General features: G+C 41.9%; 1 protein-coding gene across 1 annotated transcript in view; it reads left to right on the top strand.

The window, feature by feature from the left end:
• Positions 1-17,302, top strand: part of LOC126204058 (probable G-protein coupled receptor Mth-like 3) — a 754,641-nt gene that overhangs the window by 595,726 nt on the left and 141,613 nt on the right. Inside the window, exon 5 of the mRNA XM_049938481.1 lies at positions 7,995-8,117. Coding sequence (XP_049794438.1) covers positions 7,995-8,117 — 123 coding nt within the window. The remainder of the gene's footprint in view (positions 1-7,994; positions 8,118-17,302) is intronic.

The following is a 17,302-nucleotide window of genomic DNA, read 5'->3' as shown; positions in this document are numbered from 1 at the left end:
GACCGCTGCAAGAGACATTACATGTAGACCCTCTATATAATCCTTCCACCTTTCCGCTTTCCCTTCTTTGCTTAGAACTGGGTTTCCATCTGAGCTCTTAATATTCGTACAAGTGGTTCTCTTTTCTCCAAAGGTCTCTAATTTTACTGTAGGCAGTATCTATCTTACCCCTAGTGAGATAAGCATCTACATCCTTACATTTGTCCTCTAGCCATCCCTGCTTAGCCATTTTGCACTTCCTGTCGGTCTCATTTTTGAGACGTTTGTATTTCTTTTTGCCTGCTTCATTTACTGCATTTTTATATTTTCTCCTTTCATCAATTAAATTCAATATTTCTTCTGATACCCAAGGAATTCTACTAGCACTCGTCTTTTTACCTACTTGATCCTGTGCTGCCTTCACTACTTCATCCGTCAAAGCTACCCATTCTTCTCTACTGTATTTCTTTCCACCATTCTTGTCGATTGTTCCCTTATGCTCTCCCTGAAACTCTCTACAACCTCTGGTTGAGTCAGTTTATCCAGGTCCCATCTCCCTAAATTACCACCTTTTTGTAGTTTCTTCAGTTCTAATCTCCAGTTCATAACCAATAGATTGTGGTCAGAGTCCACATCTGCCCCTGGAAATGTCTTACAATTTAAAACCTGGTTCCTAAATCTCTGTCTTACCATTATATAATCTATCTGAAACCTTCGAGTATCTCCAGGCCTCTTCCATGTATACAACCTTTTATGATTCTTGAACCAAGTGTTAGCTATGATTAAGTTGTGCTCTGTGCAAAATTCTACCTGGCGGCTTCCTCTTTCATTTCATAGCCCCAATCCATATTCAGCTACTACGTTTCCTTCTCCCCCTTTTCCTACTACCGAATTCCAGTCACCCATGACTATTAAATTTTCGTCTCCCTTCACTATCTGAATAATTTCTTTTATTTCATCATACATTTCTTCAATTTCTTCGTCATCTGCAGAGCTAGTTGGCATATAAACTTGTACTACTGTGGTAGGCGTGGGCATCGTATCTATCTTGGCCACAATAATGCGTTCACTATGCTGTTTGTAGTAGCTTACCCGCATTCCTATTTTCCTATTCATTATTAAACCTACTCCTGCATTACCCCTATTTGATTTTGTGTTTATAACCCTGTAGTCACCTGACCAGAAGTCTTGTTCCTCCTGCCACCGAACTTCACTAATTTCCACTATATCTAACTTTAACCTATCCATTTCCCTTTTTAAATTTTCTAACCTACCTGCACGATTAAGTGATCTGACATTCCACGCTCCGATCCGTAGAACGCCGGTTTTCTTTCTCCTGATAACGACATCCTCCTTAGTAGTCCCCGCCCGGAGATCCGAATGGGGGACTGTTTTACGTCCGGAATATTTTACCCAAGTGGACGCCATCATCATTTAACCATACAGTAAAGCTGCATGCCCTCGGGAAAAATTACGGCTGTAGCTTCCCCTTGCTTTCAGCCGTTCGCAGTATCAGCACAGCAAGGCCGTTTTGGTTAGTGTTACAAGGCCAGATCAGTCAATCATCCAGACTGCTGCCCCTGCAACTACTGAAAAGGCTGCTGCCCCTCTTCAGGAACCACACGTTTGTCTGGTGTCTCAACAGATACCCCTCCGTTGTGGTTGCACCTACGGTACGGCTATCTGTATCGCTGAGGCACGCAAGCCTCCCCACCAACGGCAAGGTCCATGGTTCATTGGGCGGGGGAGTCTGATCCTTAATTTAATCTCCGTAGGGGTTCAATTTCCAAAAAAACTGAAACAGGCGCTTTTTTTTTATTTGTAACCGAGAAGTCAAATACCAATGTTGATAGATGTGGTTTTGAAATACTTTAATAGTTCTTTAATAATGGTATATTTTCGAAAAATGCTTTCACCCACTATTTCACCATCGCAGGGATAAATTTCCAGAAATGTAAAAACACGCATTTCTTTATTTCTGACCGAGAAACCAAATACCAATTTTCGTAGACCTAACTGCAAAATTTTCTTGTAGTTCTTTAACAATGACATATTTTTAAAAAACGCTTTCACCCACTATTTCACCCCAATAGGTTTAAATTTCCAAAAATGCTGAAACACGTATTGTTTCTGACCGAGAAACCAAATACCGGTTTTCGTAGGTCTAGCTTCAAAATTACTTTAACATCGACATTTTTCAAAAAATAATCCAGTCCCTGTTTCATCCCCTTGGACTGAGAGTAAATCGAAGAAAGACGAAAGTAATGAGACGAAGCAGAAAGTGAACATTAGGATTGATGGCCACGAAGTAGATGAAGTTAAGGAATTCTACTACCTAGGCAGCAAAATAACCTATGACGGACGGAGCAAGGAAGACGTCAAAAGCATACTAGCACTGACAGAAAGGACATTCCTGGCCAAGAGAAGTCTACTAGCATCATAAGTAAGCCTTAAATTGAGAAACAAAATTTCTGAGAATGTACGTTTGGAACACAGCACTGTATGGCAGTGAAACATGGACTGTGGGAAAACCGGAACAGAAGAGATGTGCTTCTGCAGATGAATGTTGACAGTTCGGCGGACTGATAAGGTAAGAAATGAGGAGGTTCTGCGCAGAATCGGAGAGGGAAGGAATATGTGGAAAACACTGACAAGGAGCAGAGATACTCGCCAGGTTAGCCGAGCGCGCTAACGCGCTGCTTCCTGGACTCCGGATCGAAGCCGCCCGGCGGATTAACGACGCGGGCCAGTGTGCCGGCCAGCCTGGATGTGGTTTTAAGGCGGTTTTCCACATCCCCCTAGGTGAATACCGGGCTGGGCCCCACGTCCCGCCTCAGGTACACGGCTCGCAGACATCTGAACACCTCCGCACTATTCCATGGATTACACTGGTCGCGGACAGTTGGGGTACACTCATTCCTTCCTGGGGGGGTACAGGGTGGGCAGGAAGGGCATCCGGCCACCCCTTCAACTAACATTGCCACATCCGATTAACAATGCCCACCCTGCGTATCCGCAGGACAAACGGCACAAGCAAAAGAAAGAAAGAAAGACTGACAAGGGGAAGAGACACGATGATAGGACATCTGCTAAGACATCAGGGAATGACATCCAAGGAACCAGAGGGAACTGCAGAGGGCAGAAACTTTAGAAGAAGACAGAGATCCGAATACATCCAGCAAATAACTGAGGACGTAGGTTGCAAGTGCTACTCTGAGATGAAAAGATTGGCAGACGAGAGGAATCTTTTGTGGGCCTCATCGAATCGGTCAGAAGACTGATGACTCAAAAAAAGACGGTTGGAATTTCGGAAAATCCGTTCAATACTAGGCCTACAATATACGATCCACACCTTGTCCAAATTTTAATTTTCTGTAATTGGGCTGGCCGATGATTCGGTCAGTCAGACAGGACATTGCCCTGTATCTATGGAGATTTTAAGAATGCACCTATACAGAAAGAACCCGTGACGACGCCCTAGCCGCTTGTCGACCGGCAACTCCTTTGACACTCTCCGATTCTGGATGGACTACTATCTACATCTACTACTACATGGATACCCTGCAAACCACGTTTAAGTGCCTGGCAGAGGGTTCATCAGTGAAGTACACAAGAGGCTTAATTCGTCCTAGGTGAATAATATCCTTTAGTCTTAGCAGACAGTCATCGATCTCTACATCTACATCTACATCTACACCTACATACATACTCCGCAATCCACCATACGGTGCGTGGCGGAGGGTACCTCATACCACAACTAGCATCTTCTCTCCCTGTTCCACTCCCAAACAGAACGAGGGAAAAATGACTGCCTATATGCCTCTGTACGAGCCCTAATCTCTCTTATCTTATCTTTGTGGTCTTTCCGCGAAATGTAAGTTGGTGGCAGTAAAATTGTACTGCAGTCAGCTTCAAATGCTGGTTCTCTAAAATTCCTCACTAGCGATTCACGAAAAGAACGCCTCCTTTCCTCTAGAGACTCCCACCCGAGTTCCTGAAGCATTTCCGTAACACTCGCGTGATGATCAAACCTACCAGTAACAAATCTAGCAGCCCGCCTCTGAATTGCTTCTATGTCCTCCCTCAATCCGACCTGATAGGGATCCCAAACGCTGGAGCAGTACTCAAGAAAAGGTCGTATTAGTGTTTTATAAGCGGTCTCCTTTACAGATGAACCACATCTTCCCAAAATTCTACCAATGAACCAAAGACGACTATCCGCCTTCCCCACAACTGCCATTACATGCTAGTCCCACTTCATATCGCTCTGCAATGTTACGCCCAAATATTTAATCGAAGTGACTGTGTCAAGCGCTACGCTACTAATGGAGTATTCAAACATTACACATTCTTTTTCCTATTCATCTGCATTAATTTACATTTATCTATATTTAGAGTTAGCTGCCATTCTTTACACCAATCACAAATCCTGTCCAAGTCATCTTGTATCCTGCTACAGTCACTCAACGACAACACCTTCCCGTACACCAAAGCATCATCAGCAAACAGCCGCACATTGCTATCCACCCTATCCAAAAGATCATTTATGTAGATGGAAAATAACAGCGGACCTACCACACTTTCCTGGGGCACTCCAGATGATACCCTCTCCTCCGATGAACACTCACTATCGAGGACAACGTACTGGGTTCTATTACTTAAGAAGTCTTCGAACCACTCACATACTTGGGAACCAGCCCCCTATGCTCGTACCTTAGTTAGGAGTCTGCAGTGGGCCACCGACTCAAACGCTTTCCGTAAGTCAAGGAATATGGCATCCGTCTGATACCCTTCATCCGTGGTTCGCAAAATATGAGCTGTGTGCGGGCGCATTAGGAACTGGCCGCCGTTCGCGAGCAGCTGAGCGTGCTGTTGGCCACGGTCAGCCGCCTTCAGGCTGCTGCCTCGAGGATACATGGAGACCAGGTTGCAACTCTCCCCTCCAATTAACATTCCCGCACAGATTAAGTGTTCTGAACAGTGCTGTGATATTTTTGTTACTGTTATGGCCTTCTTAAATATTATTATTGCTGCCATAGAACGTTGTCTTTGCGTGACTATCTTAACAGTTATAGGCGTACTGGGGTCTTTCCTTTCTTCGTATGCCGTCTTTGAAGGCACAATACATCGAGCTACAACTCTTCTGTCACTCTTTTTGCCTGATGCAATACGCGGACATTTCTCATGGCATTAAGTCCATAGAAATTACAAGAGGGCAGGGATACGGTTCTTAATAGGCTGTGTGACCATCACCGGCGGTAGCGCATGCTCTGCAACACCCTCCGCTCCTGACCACAACGCTGGTAAGGAAGTCTTGTGGCGGGGAGTACAGTTCCTCCACCAGCCCGATTAACAACAACTGGATAGTCGTGGGTGCATGTGGACGCTCTGCGATACGTCTCCTCAATGTATTTGACACGTGCCCGCTGGGACTTAAGTCGGTGAAAGGAGTAGTGCAGTCCATTCGCCGAACATCCTCACGTTCCAAGAGCTCCCTCGTCTGCGCTATTCGATATTGATATAATAGGATCACCACTGGGTTTTACTGCCTAGAAAAGAAAGAAATACGAGGGTAATACCAAAAGTAAGGTCTCCTATTTTTTATAAGTACATAGACCTGTTTATTTCTACAATGGTTTACATCAGTTTACAGCTCGAACATTTAGCTATTTTTCGACATAATCACCATTTCTGTCGGAGCTGAATCGCTGGGACCACAATTGACGCTGACAGGTACTGTGAGACTCTGAAAAAATTCAGACGGGCAATTTAGAACCAGAGAAGAGGAATTTTGAGCACGAGCGTACACATTCTCCATGACAACGCTCGCCCACATATTTCTCGGCAAACCGTTGCTCTCCTGCAACATTTTCAGTGGAACATAATCACCCACCCACCCTATAGTCCTGACTTGGCGCCCAGTGACTATCACCTGTTCCCTAGGTTAAAAGAACATTTGACGGAAAGCGATTCAGCGCCGACGGCGAGGTGAAAGAAGAGGTTCATAATTTTCTGAACAGCATGGCGGCGAGCTGGTATGACATGGTCGTACAAAAACTGCCGCAGTGTCTACAAAAATACATCGACAGAAATGGTGATTATGTCGAAAAATAGCTAAATGTTCAAGCTGTAAACTGATGTAAACCACTGTAGAAATAAACAGGTCTGTGTACTTATAAAAAAATAGGAGACCTTACTTTTGGGGTTACTCTCGTAAGTGACGCCGCTCTTAATGTCACAGCATGAATCCACATTCCTACGAACATACTGCATATTGTCAATTGGAAGTAGGTCATGTGTAATACCTAAACAAGTAGCTCCCAATACCATACCTTTTTAGTTTTTTTATTTTCTCTCGTTATCAATTTTCATGATTTTTTTTTATTTTCCTCATTAGTAATAAGAAATTTGTACATTGCCGCAGAAGGCGGCAAAGATAGGCTTATAAAATAATCTTTGTAACAGAAGAGAAATGTCCAGAGAATATTCAATTTTTTAACAGAATTTCGCTTGAGAATTGTTATGTTTTAGATCTCTCACAAAAAGGACGTGTAATTTCTACTCGTACGCCAACAATGTGTGTAGTAAATGCTATGTGTGTATAAAACTGCAAGAAAAAATATATCACAAGAGTTATCATAGCCGCAAGAATATTTTTATTTATTACGCCAATTTTCGTTCACAAGCATGACTTTTGCCTGCTGTCATAAGACGAGGCAGTAATTTCTTCCATCCTGCGAGACATCTTAAAATCTCATATATATGTGCTAATCATCAAGATTTAGTTGATGGACAGTACGATCGGCAACCGCAGAGAATTAGAGGCAAATTAATGATGTCAGCGTAACTCAATACTGACTTCTATTAAATACATATTTGTGTAATAATTGAACAATTTACTTTTTGTTCAGCACTAAGTTTGTTGCAAAATCAGACAGTCTAAAGATCTACGTCGACAGAGTAAGAAAATTTATCGTAGATGCATTTATCATAGATACTGTTATTCATTTTTGCGCCTTCAGTATTTGTATTTTTATACGTTGCATTGTCTTTTCCGTACGCTACGAGGAAGACTGTTTCAACAACAACCCATACTTTAATTCCAGTACTGCAAGTAGCAATTATCTCTCATTACGTAAATTTCATGCCGATCCATACTCTTTGTGTTAGTTATTGGGCTGCCTCCGAGCACGGTTATTCCAAAATCGAACAACAGACTAACACAGGCACTACATTTGTTGACAAGCTATACTGATTCTTACGTATCAAAAGGCACAGTAAACGTTCGTCCACATTTGATGAAAATAAATTTATTACAACATTTTGACAAAAACAACTTCTAAATAAGAGAATAGATAAATAGATAGTAACAAAGTACGCATCTAAATCTAGACACCACACTTCCACGTAATTTTTCATCCTCAGTTGGGCTCAGTCAGTCTCGTATAGCACCTAGGGCAGTCCTTCCTCTACCAGAGTGAGCGTCACATAGGCTTTAGCGGACTGGCGTCTGCACCACACATAACTCCACGATTTTGAACTGAGGCAATCGGCGTTCGCCAGAACTTACATGACACGTCAGGCCATTTCCCCTAGTTAAAAAATACTGATGTTATGTTCATACATTATAGAGATGCCTTTAACAGTGTTTAGCTCTTTTTTTAATAGCTTCCTATTACTCCAAATTGCCCACTGGGCTATTAATTTGATATTGAGCATTCGCTATTTCACACCAAACTCTCTCCTCGCGGATTCTCTGTCCATTCAAAACATCCCTCCTCTCAAGTATGAGTAGCCACATCTTCCCCCACTGCCCCTCCTCCATCGTCCAACCCCACCACTCTGTTTAAAAGAAGACGGTGACAGCAGCTTTCTTGCACACTGTTGCCATCTCGTTTCCTTACACTGGTCAGTACGAACCGTCATGTATACAGCAAACATAAAATAAAAAGAGAGCGTTGTTTCTGGCACGTTTCCCAGCGAACAGGACTGAGTGTCGGATGGTATGTTTACAGGACCGTACAGCCACCCCGAAGCACTTTGTGGTACGCGCCCGTAAGCCGCGCTGCAGCCTGAGAACCTACAGCACACAGGGCAACGCGTCCGGCTTCGTCTTGCGCGACGACGGCCACCTGCTGGTAAGTCAACCGATCTGTCTACAGCGTTACTCAGTTCAAAACTGCAACCATTCTTGATTACAAACTTCCTTCCTTCGTAATAAATTATGAAACGAGGGAAAATTCACTGTAGTTGTTACAGGGCAACTATCTTCAAGCATGCCATGCTGTGTTGAACGAAGTCCACAATGTATACAAGTGCAAGGTCTACTAGATTGGTACTCTTCAGTCTACGAGGGATAGCCTAACATTTTTGTTTGTGCTGTTTGTGTTTGTTTGGTAGTTCGACAGCATCCCTTGCCTCTCGAAATATCGTGTTGCGAAAACGACTGCACCCGGCTGGACAACCGACAACAGTACAAACAGTTGATACGATAGGAAAGCCTAGATCACACCTAAGAGTTCGTGTTATCACCTCGAAAAAATAAATTTACGGCTTTAATTTTTGTTTGTTCGCAGATACGTGTGTGCAGTCCTGTTGCACGTTTTATTATGTTAACTGATTCTTTCGTCGCTTGTTGGTGGAACAACAAATTTATAAATGAAAATCACAATACTGTGTATCTTCTAGTGGATTAATTTACTTAGTTAACCTATTATCGGCTTACAAGGCCGTCATCAGACTTTGAACGACTATCGACGTCAAAGAAATTACAAAACTTACAAGCAACATTCGAAAAGATGTTACTCATCTAGAGCGAGTCACAAGCACACAGTGAAGGTCATTTTTGACACAGCAGTGGTAATGCAATAAAAAGTTGAACAGTAAATAAATAGCCCGCATCTCGTGGTCGTGCGGTAGCGTTCTCGCTTCCCACACCCGGGTTCCCGAGTTCGATTCCCGGCGGGGTCAGGGATTTTCTCTGCCTCGTGATGGCTGGGTGTTGTGTGCTGTCCTTAGGTTAGTTAGGTTTAAGTAGTTCTAAGTTCTAGGGGACTGATGACCATAGATGTTAAGTCCCATAGTGCTCAGAGCCATTTTTTAGCCAGTAAATAAATATCAAGGTAGCATACCAGGAAAAACGTTAACATTGAACTGGAAAACAGCGCCTGTACAGCAATTAAAATTAAATTAACAATCCCAGCAAAATAAAATTATTACTTGATAAGAGCACTAAGGAATAGGCTGAATAGGTATTACATATTGAAAGCCATACAGGAACAGAGTAAAACATTGAATTCACAATTGTAACGACAAAATATAGGGAGCACATAGGCAACCACAATAAAATAATAAATATAGGAAAAAGGAGGAATAGAGAAGAACAGGCATTGTCAGAAGCACTGAAAACTTTGAGGATGATGTTTGCTTTGTGGGGCGCTCAACTGCGCGGTCATCAGCGTCCGTACAAAGTCCCAATTGTCACACAGTGCAATCTGGCCACAAATGATGATGATGAAATGATGAGAGCAACACAAACACCCAGTCCGCGGGAAGAGAAAATATTCAAGCTGGTTTGGAATCGAACCCGGGACCCCGTGATCCAGAGGCAGCAACGCTAACCACTTTTCTTTCCGTTATGGTTCGGTGCGTTTGCTCGTAGCGGACGTCACATGACATTCGTTGAAGTTCGTTGTTGATCCCTTCACTCAGTTTTTTTTATTACAGAGACCAACTAGCTCTCTGACCGAACATGCTTTTTTTGCGTTTTGTTCGTTATTGATCGTTGTGTTTGGTCGTTGCGGACGTCGCAAGACATCCTGTTCAAGTTCGGAGGTTGATCCATCCACTCAGTTTTTTATTACAGAGGCCAACCGGCTCTCTTACCGAACACGCTGAGCTACCGTGCCGGCGCCACTAAACCACGAGCTGTGGACCGGAAAGCGTGAGGATTACAGTCTGTTAAGTAAGAGCATGTTCGGCAGTAGGAAGGCCTTCATAGACGTCCATAAACCATTACAGTACTTTGAATTCATGACTGAGATATACAAGAAGAGAATGGTGTGGAGGTACTGGATTGAATTTCACAGTCGCCTGACTATAATCCTATAGACAATTTATGGTCTTACATCAAAAATAAGTTGCAAGGAATAAAGATTTTTACTTTGAAACAGCTGTCAACGCATATTCGACAAACGTAGAGTTTTCTTACATGTGAATAAGTGCAAAATTTGGTTGTAATCTTGCCTCGGAGATGCCAAGCAATTATCGATGCTGCGAGTGAGTGGACGTATTATTAATTGTAACTGCATGTTTATTTTGTTCACGTATGATATATGTATATATTTCACTTTGTTGTCAAATACACGATCTTAGTTAACAGACTGCAACTAAAATTTAAAAGAGGGGAAGTGTTTCTTCATTTATGTTTGTTGATTTCTAGGGCTTCCAACATCTTGAATTTTTAATATTTTTTTGCTAATTGGAGGACTCGTCGCTGTGGCTGGTAGTGTGGGCCTCACTTAGTACGTGTTCAGCGAACCAGCCGCTGTGTCTCTGCCGTAACGATCAATATAAAACTTATCACAATCAGGACAACTGATTTTAATGTTGTCTAGTAACTGGGTCTTATCATTGGTACTGAAAATACTTTGAGCTGTGCTGTTCCTCACATAACAGGAAACCCTGTAGGGCAGGATTTTAGTGTTTTCCCTACACCCTGTGATTTCTTTCCTTGGTATGGGATTGTACACGACTTTCTGCAGACATTGCAAGGAGCGGCAGAGAGATCACAGAGGAGGGGTACTATTTTGAATTTTTGTTTCCTGTGTGATGTGGTCAATCAGGACAGACAATGAATTGTATTATGTCTAACACGGGTTTGAAATCTTTTTTGGACGTGGGAATAGATATTAGACTGTGCACCGTTGAGTGGGAAGATGCACGTTTGTATGTTACTAGATTATACGAGCAAGAAGATATTACTGTCTCTGTAGTTATAATTTTTATATGAATTCTGAAATAATGTGTTTGTATACTGATGTGAATGGTTACATCTATGAATACCTCAATGCACTGCTAGAAGATCCAAGACAGAAACAAGCAGCGCTCCACAAGGTGGAGCACAGGGTGGTAATTCGTTTTCTGCGTATTATGTGGAACAATTCTGTAACAAGCCATCTGCAGCAGGCAGTGTACAGTAACAATGCACCTCATAAGACTGTAGTTAAGTGTAGCGACGCTTCCAGTGTGGTTAAACAATTGTGAATCACATAGAACCAAGTGGCAGACGAGCTTACTGTGAAGAACTAGGAATCATAGCAGTGTCGTGGTCTTGTGATTATCGCTCGATCACGGAGCCTCGGGTTCGATTCCCGACCGCATCTGGAACTTTCACCGCTCGAGACTATCTGTGCTGTGCTCAACATCATTCAGTCACCACAGACGTGCGAAGTCGCCGAAGTGGCGTCAAATAAAAGATTTGCACTAGGCAGCAGGAACACTCCAGATGGAGTCTCCCGGCAAATAACGCCATACACACATTTCATTTCACTATAAGTCATCCGATGGCCGGTGTAATACAATAGAGGCGATAGTCGAAAAAGTGAAACACAGTCACCAGTGATGTTTTCAACATCTTGCATGGTATTTTGAACGTAGCGTACGTTGCGTCCCACGAGTTTCCACCAGTGTTCACACCCGCTGAAAAAGCCCTCCGGCCCGAGGCACCAGCGGGAATGTCGCAGCTGTGTCAGGCCAGTCCAGGTGACGTGTTTAGCGGCCTGATCACCATGGACGAGTGCTTAGTGTAGCACTCTCAACGGAAACGAAGGAGCAAAGCTAGTGGTAGAAATTTGTAAATTTACCATTCAAAAAGGCGAAGGCCCAATTATCATCGAGTAAAGTAATGCTGAGTGGTATTTGAAATTGCCATGGTGTGGTGCTAATGGATTATGCTAGTGATAAGCAGATCGAAACTGGAGTATATCTTCAGTTGTACTATATAAAGACAAGTCGTTGTTTAACGTTGTTACCAAAAGCCCCGAAAATTATTCACCAACTTAAAAAATGGCTGTGAGCACTATGGGACCTAACATCGGAGGTCATCAGTCCCCTAGATCTTAGAACTACTTAAACCTAGCTAACCTAAGGACATCGCACACATCCATGCCCGAAGCAGGATTCGAACGTGCGACCGTAGCGGCCGCGCGGTTCCAGACTGTAGCGCCTAGAACCGCTCGGCCACTCCGGCCGGCTCACCAACTTACTTCAGATTTTTACATGATACGCTAATAAACGGACGCGTGTTATATGTTTCTTTCATATATGTGATATCTAAATACAGGGTGATCAAAAAGTCAGTATAAATTTGAAAACTGAATAAATCGCGGAATAATGTAGATAGAGAGGTACAAATTGACACACACGTTTGGAATCACATGGGGTTTTATTAGAACAAAAAAAATACAAACGTTCAAAAAATGTCCGTCAGATGGCGCTTCATCTGATCACAATAGCAATAATTAGCATAACAAAGTAAGACAAAGCAAAGATGATGTTCTTTACAGGAATTCTCAATATGTCCACCATTATTCCTCAACAATAGCTGTAGTCGAGGAATAATGTTGTGAACAGCACTGCAAGCATGTCCGGAGTTATGGTGAGGCATTGGCGTCGGATGTTGTCTTTCAGCTATCCGTAGAGATGTCGGTCGATCACGATACACTTGCGACTTCAGGTAACCCCAATGCCAATAATCGCACGGACTGAGGTCTGGGGACCTGGGAGGCCAAGCATGACGAAAGTGGCAGCTGAGAACACGGCCATCACCAAACGACGCGCGCAAGAGATCTTTCACGCGCCATCTGTCGGACATTTTGTGATTTTTTTTTTGCTTCTAATAAAACCCTATGTCATTCCAACCATGTGTGTCAATTTTTACCTCTCTATCTACATTATTCCGTGGTTTATTAAGTTTTCAAATTTATACTGACTTTTTGACCACCCTGTATATATGTAATGTATAAAAGGAAAAGGTTGTACCAAAAATCTCGAAACGTTTTTCGCCGATTTACTTCAAATTTTTACACGATATTATAATGAACATAGACAAACATAGGCTACACATTTTAATGTATGTAATATAAAAATATATATTATACGTAGAAAGGGTAAATGTTCTTACAAAAATCTTGAAAAGGACGAGATCGCTTCAAATTTTTACAGGTTACTCTAATTGACATCCGAACAGACTTAGGTTATACATTTTAGTGTATATATATATATATATATATATATATATATATATATATATATATATATATTGTAATGTATAAGGGGTAAACATTATTAACAAAGCTCTTGAAAAGCTCTTAAACCATTTACCTCAAATTTTTACACGATATTCTAATGAATATTTGAACGACATAGGCAAATTTTTTTTAAATATATACAATATATAACTATATATGCCACGAACCTACTACATTTTTGTAGCAGGCGGAAACGTGGTATTCCGACGTAGTGCGGCCCAGGTGGTGGACGGGGAGGGGGGGGGGGGGGTTCTAACCAGCGTTGCTGGCGGACTTGAGCGAAATAAAATACCTCTCGCGGACCAAACACACGCCACAATATCATTCATCATTACACCATATTTCATTTATCACTTTTCCAGATCACATCTGGAATCGTAAATCCTGACCACGGTAGGACATTGATCATTGATCAGACAATCAATCCAACATGGAGAGTCGTCTTGGATAGACAGCATCGTGGGTCCAAGAAAAGACACCACTCGCATACGGTGGGGTACCACTTAGAAGATTGTGGTGAGTCGGAGCATCTGGCAGCGTAACAGACAGAGACTTTAATTCAGTAAACCCAGAAAATTCTCTTTCTTTGCAACATTAAATATAAATTCAATAACTAAAACTGGTTAATAAAAATACTTAACGGACGTAACGAATCAACTCAAAATTCTAACTTCAGAAACTTCGAAACGTAGGTTAGGACCCATCTGAAACCGGGGGATACCGTCTCGACAAAGGACCTCCGGGAAAAAGAGTAATAAAAACTGTCTCGCAATTTGGAATGGGATTTCTGGTTCATGATAGCATATTATACTCAGTGTAGGACTTCTCGTCAATTCCCCAGGAACGGCAACCTTAACAAATGACAAAAACATGAAAGATAAGGAAGGTACGAAAATATTTTGAGAAGAACTGGACCAACTGATATCAGTCATCTCTGACACCCATCCCTTGGAGATTTCAATGGAAAAATTGGGAAAGAAAGAAAATATCGCACTGTTCTTGGTAAATGGCCAGCTCATAAACTGACAAACAAGAATGGTCAAAGACTAGTCGAACTTTGCATATATCATGGACTTATTCTCGAAACTACGAGATCTAAGAGAAGACCGCACAAGTTAATGATCTGGAAATGCCCTAGTGTTAAAACGGGGGAGTGTCAAATAGACCATGTCGCAAAAAAGTACCACAAGGAAACCTATAACGTCCTTCGTGGGGTGGACATCGATTCAGATCATTACATTTCAAAGATAAAAACTAAGTTAACCCCGAGAAAGAAAAACAAACCATCAAAATCCACTGTGAGGAGGAAATATGATCCTACCTATTTAATAAATAATGTGTTGTTGTATTCAGAGAGATCCAAAACAGTTCCAAGCGACGAACCGGGAACGATTATTGATAAATTGAAAAACATTTCCGAAGAGATTGCCCCTGTCAGAAGAAGAAAGAACATGCCTGGCGGAATGAAGAATGTGATAAAGCAATACAGAAAAGGCACAAAGCATGGCTGAAAGACCAGAAAAAGAAAAATGAAAATCTCGAGGAGAGCTAACCATTGCCAGAAGACAAACGGCCAAGGAAATCAGAAGAATCAAAAGAGAACATCAACAAGAAACCCTAAGGTTAATAGAAGAATCATTCAAACAATATAAAACAAGGGAATATTATAGGACATTCGAAAAATATCAATCAAAGTATACTCCACCACATTCGTGATGAAAAATAAAAATGGGAAACCAGCGCACAAGACAATGCCAACATTCTACCTGATCACTTCAAAGAATTACTAAATGCCGAGGAACCAAAAGAATACCTAGATTTCGAACCACATCCAAAAAACAAAACACTTCCAGAGAAGATTACACCAACAGATCTCAGTGAAGGGAACGAAGCAACTAGGTGGCTCAGAAACTACAAAGCAGCAGGGAAGAATTAACTGGTCGCAGAGCTGTGGAAGAACGCAAATAAACAAACACTTCAGAACAACCATAAGCACACAGTAGACATACGGAGTTCTGAAAAAATGCCAGATGAGTGGAATACAGCTATAATCCACCCAATACACAAAGAGGGTCGTAGATCGGATCCAAAAAACTATCGGGGGATTTCGCTGCTTGATGCTATATATAAGATCTTTTCTAGAATAATCTTTACAAAAAATCAGGAACAACTCGACCAAGAACTTGGAGAATATCAAGGGGGATTTCGTCCTGGAAGAAGGTGTCCAGATCAAATTATCAGCCTTAAGTGGATCATGAAACACGAAGCGTGAGAAACAAGAAGTTGGTCACCACTTTTATTGGCTTCAAGAAAGCGTATGACAGTATCCACCGTGAGTCACTACTTAAAATCCTCACGGAATTTGGATTGCTCCTGAAACTCGTTAATCTTATTGAAATCACCATTAAGAATACTAAATCAAAAGTTAAAATCAGAGGGAACTATCTGAATCATTTGAAATCCTGACGGGACTTCTACAAGGGGATGGTCTGTCCCCACTACTATTTAGCAGCGCACTGGAGAAAGTCGTGTGAGAGTGGAATAAGAAATGCCAACCAAACATAAAGATTGGCAGAAATATCGAACTCAATTGCCTGACCTTTGTTGGTGATCTAGCGCTGCGCGCAAATAGCGTTGAAGAGGCTAAACACCAAATTGAAGAACACAAAAAACAGCACTAAAAGTCGGACTACGGATCTCGTTTGAAAAGACAAAAATGATGCCATCGTTCAAGGTCGAAACACCAGCCATTACACTGAATGATAACAAACAAATTAAAACTTTAAATAAATTCAAATATCTCGGGGAGGTTATAAGTTGGAATTTAAACGAGAAAATGTCAGTAGAAAGCAGAACAACTAAACTGAAACAAGCGCAACGCATCACCTGGCCAACTTAGAAGAAGAAATGTCTCTCGATAAACGCAAAACTCTGTCACTACCACTCTGCTATTAAACCTGAAGCAATATATGCTAGTGAAACACTTTTCAAGATGAACGACAAATCAACCACAGACAAACTACAGAAGGCAGACAGAAGAATCCTTAGAACAATTATAAACAAAAAATACCAAGTAGAGGGATAGTGGCGACTATTACCTAACGAAGTTGTATACCGAGAAACTGAGTCAATAATTGACACAATGCGGAAAAGGGGGGTTGCTTTTTTCTCCCACATTTCCAGACTACCAGACTACTGAAAAAACAGTTCACCTACTTTTGGAAAAGTAAGACCAAGAACAACTAGTTCAAAGAAGTTCAAGATAGTTTAGACGAGTTAGGCTTGACAATGCAACAAATTGAAGACAGAAAAGAGATGAACATCCTGAAATACAGTGACACGAGATTTAAACTAAAGACATTTGAACTCAAAAAGTACACCATAACTGATGAAGAAAGGGCATCCAGGTCAGAAAGGGTGAAGAAGATTTGGGAGGAGAAGAGGAAAGCCAAATCTACAACTAGTATTAAGAATGAAATGTATATGGATTGAATAAAGTGCTCCAATGAGGGCGTAAAATACGTAAATAATTAAATAAATAATAACTGTATACACTGAAGCACCAAAGAAATGGTATAGGCATGCGTATCAAATACGGAGATATCTAAACAGGCAGAATTTGGCGCTGCGGTCAACAACGCCTATAGAAGACAAGTGTCTGGTGCAGTTTTTAGATTGGTTACTGCTGTTACAACTGCAAGTTATCAAGATTTAAGAGAGTCTGAACGTGGTGTTACAGATGGCGCACGAACGATGGGACACAGGATCTCCGAGGTAGCGATGAAGTGGAGATTTTCCCGTACGACCATTTCACGAGTGTACCGTGAGCATCAGGAATGCGGTAAAACATCAAATCTCCGACATCGCTGCGGCCGTAAAAACATCCTGCAAGAACGTGACCAACGACGACTGAAGAGAATCGTTCAACGTGACTGAAGTGCGACCCTTCCGCAAATTGCTGCAGATTTCAGTGCTGGGCCATCAACAAGTGTCAGCGTGCGAACCAGTCAATG

The sequence above is a fragment of the Schistocerca nitens genome, chromosome 9 (assembly GCF_023898315.1).
Source record: "Schistocerca nitens isolate TAMUIC-IGC-003100 chromosome 9, iqSchNite1.1, whole genome shotgun sequence".
Lineage (NCBI taxonomy): Eukaryota > Metazoa > Arthropoda > Insecta > Orthoptera > Acrididae > Schistocerca > Schistocerca nitens.
The sequence above is the reverse complement of the archived record's forward strand: the minus strand, read 5'-3'. Positions and strand labels throughout refer to the sequence as shown.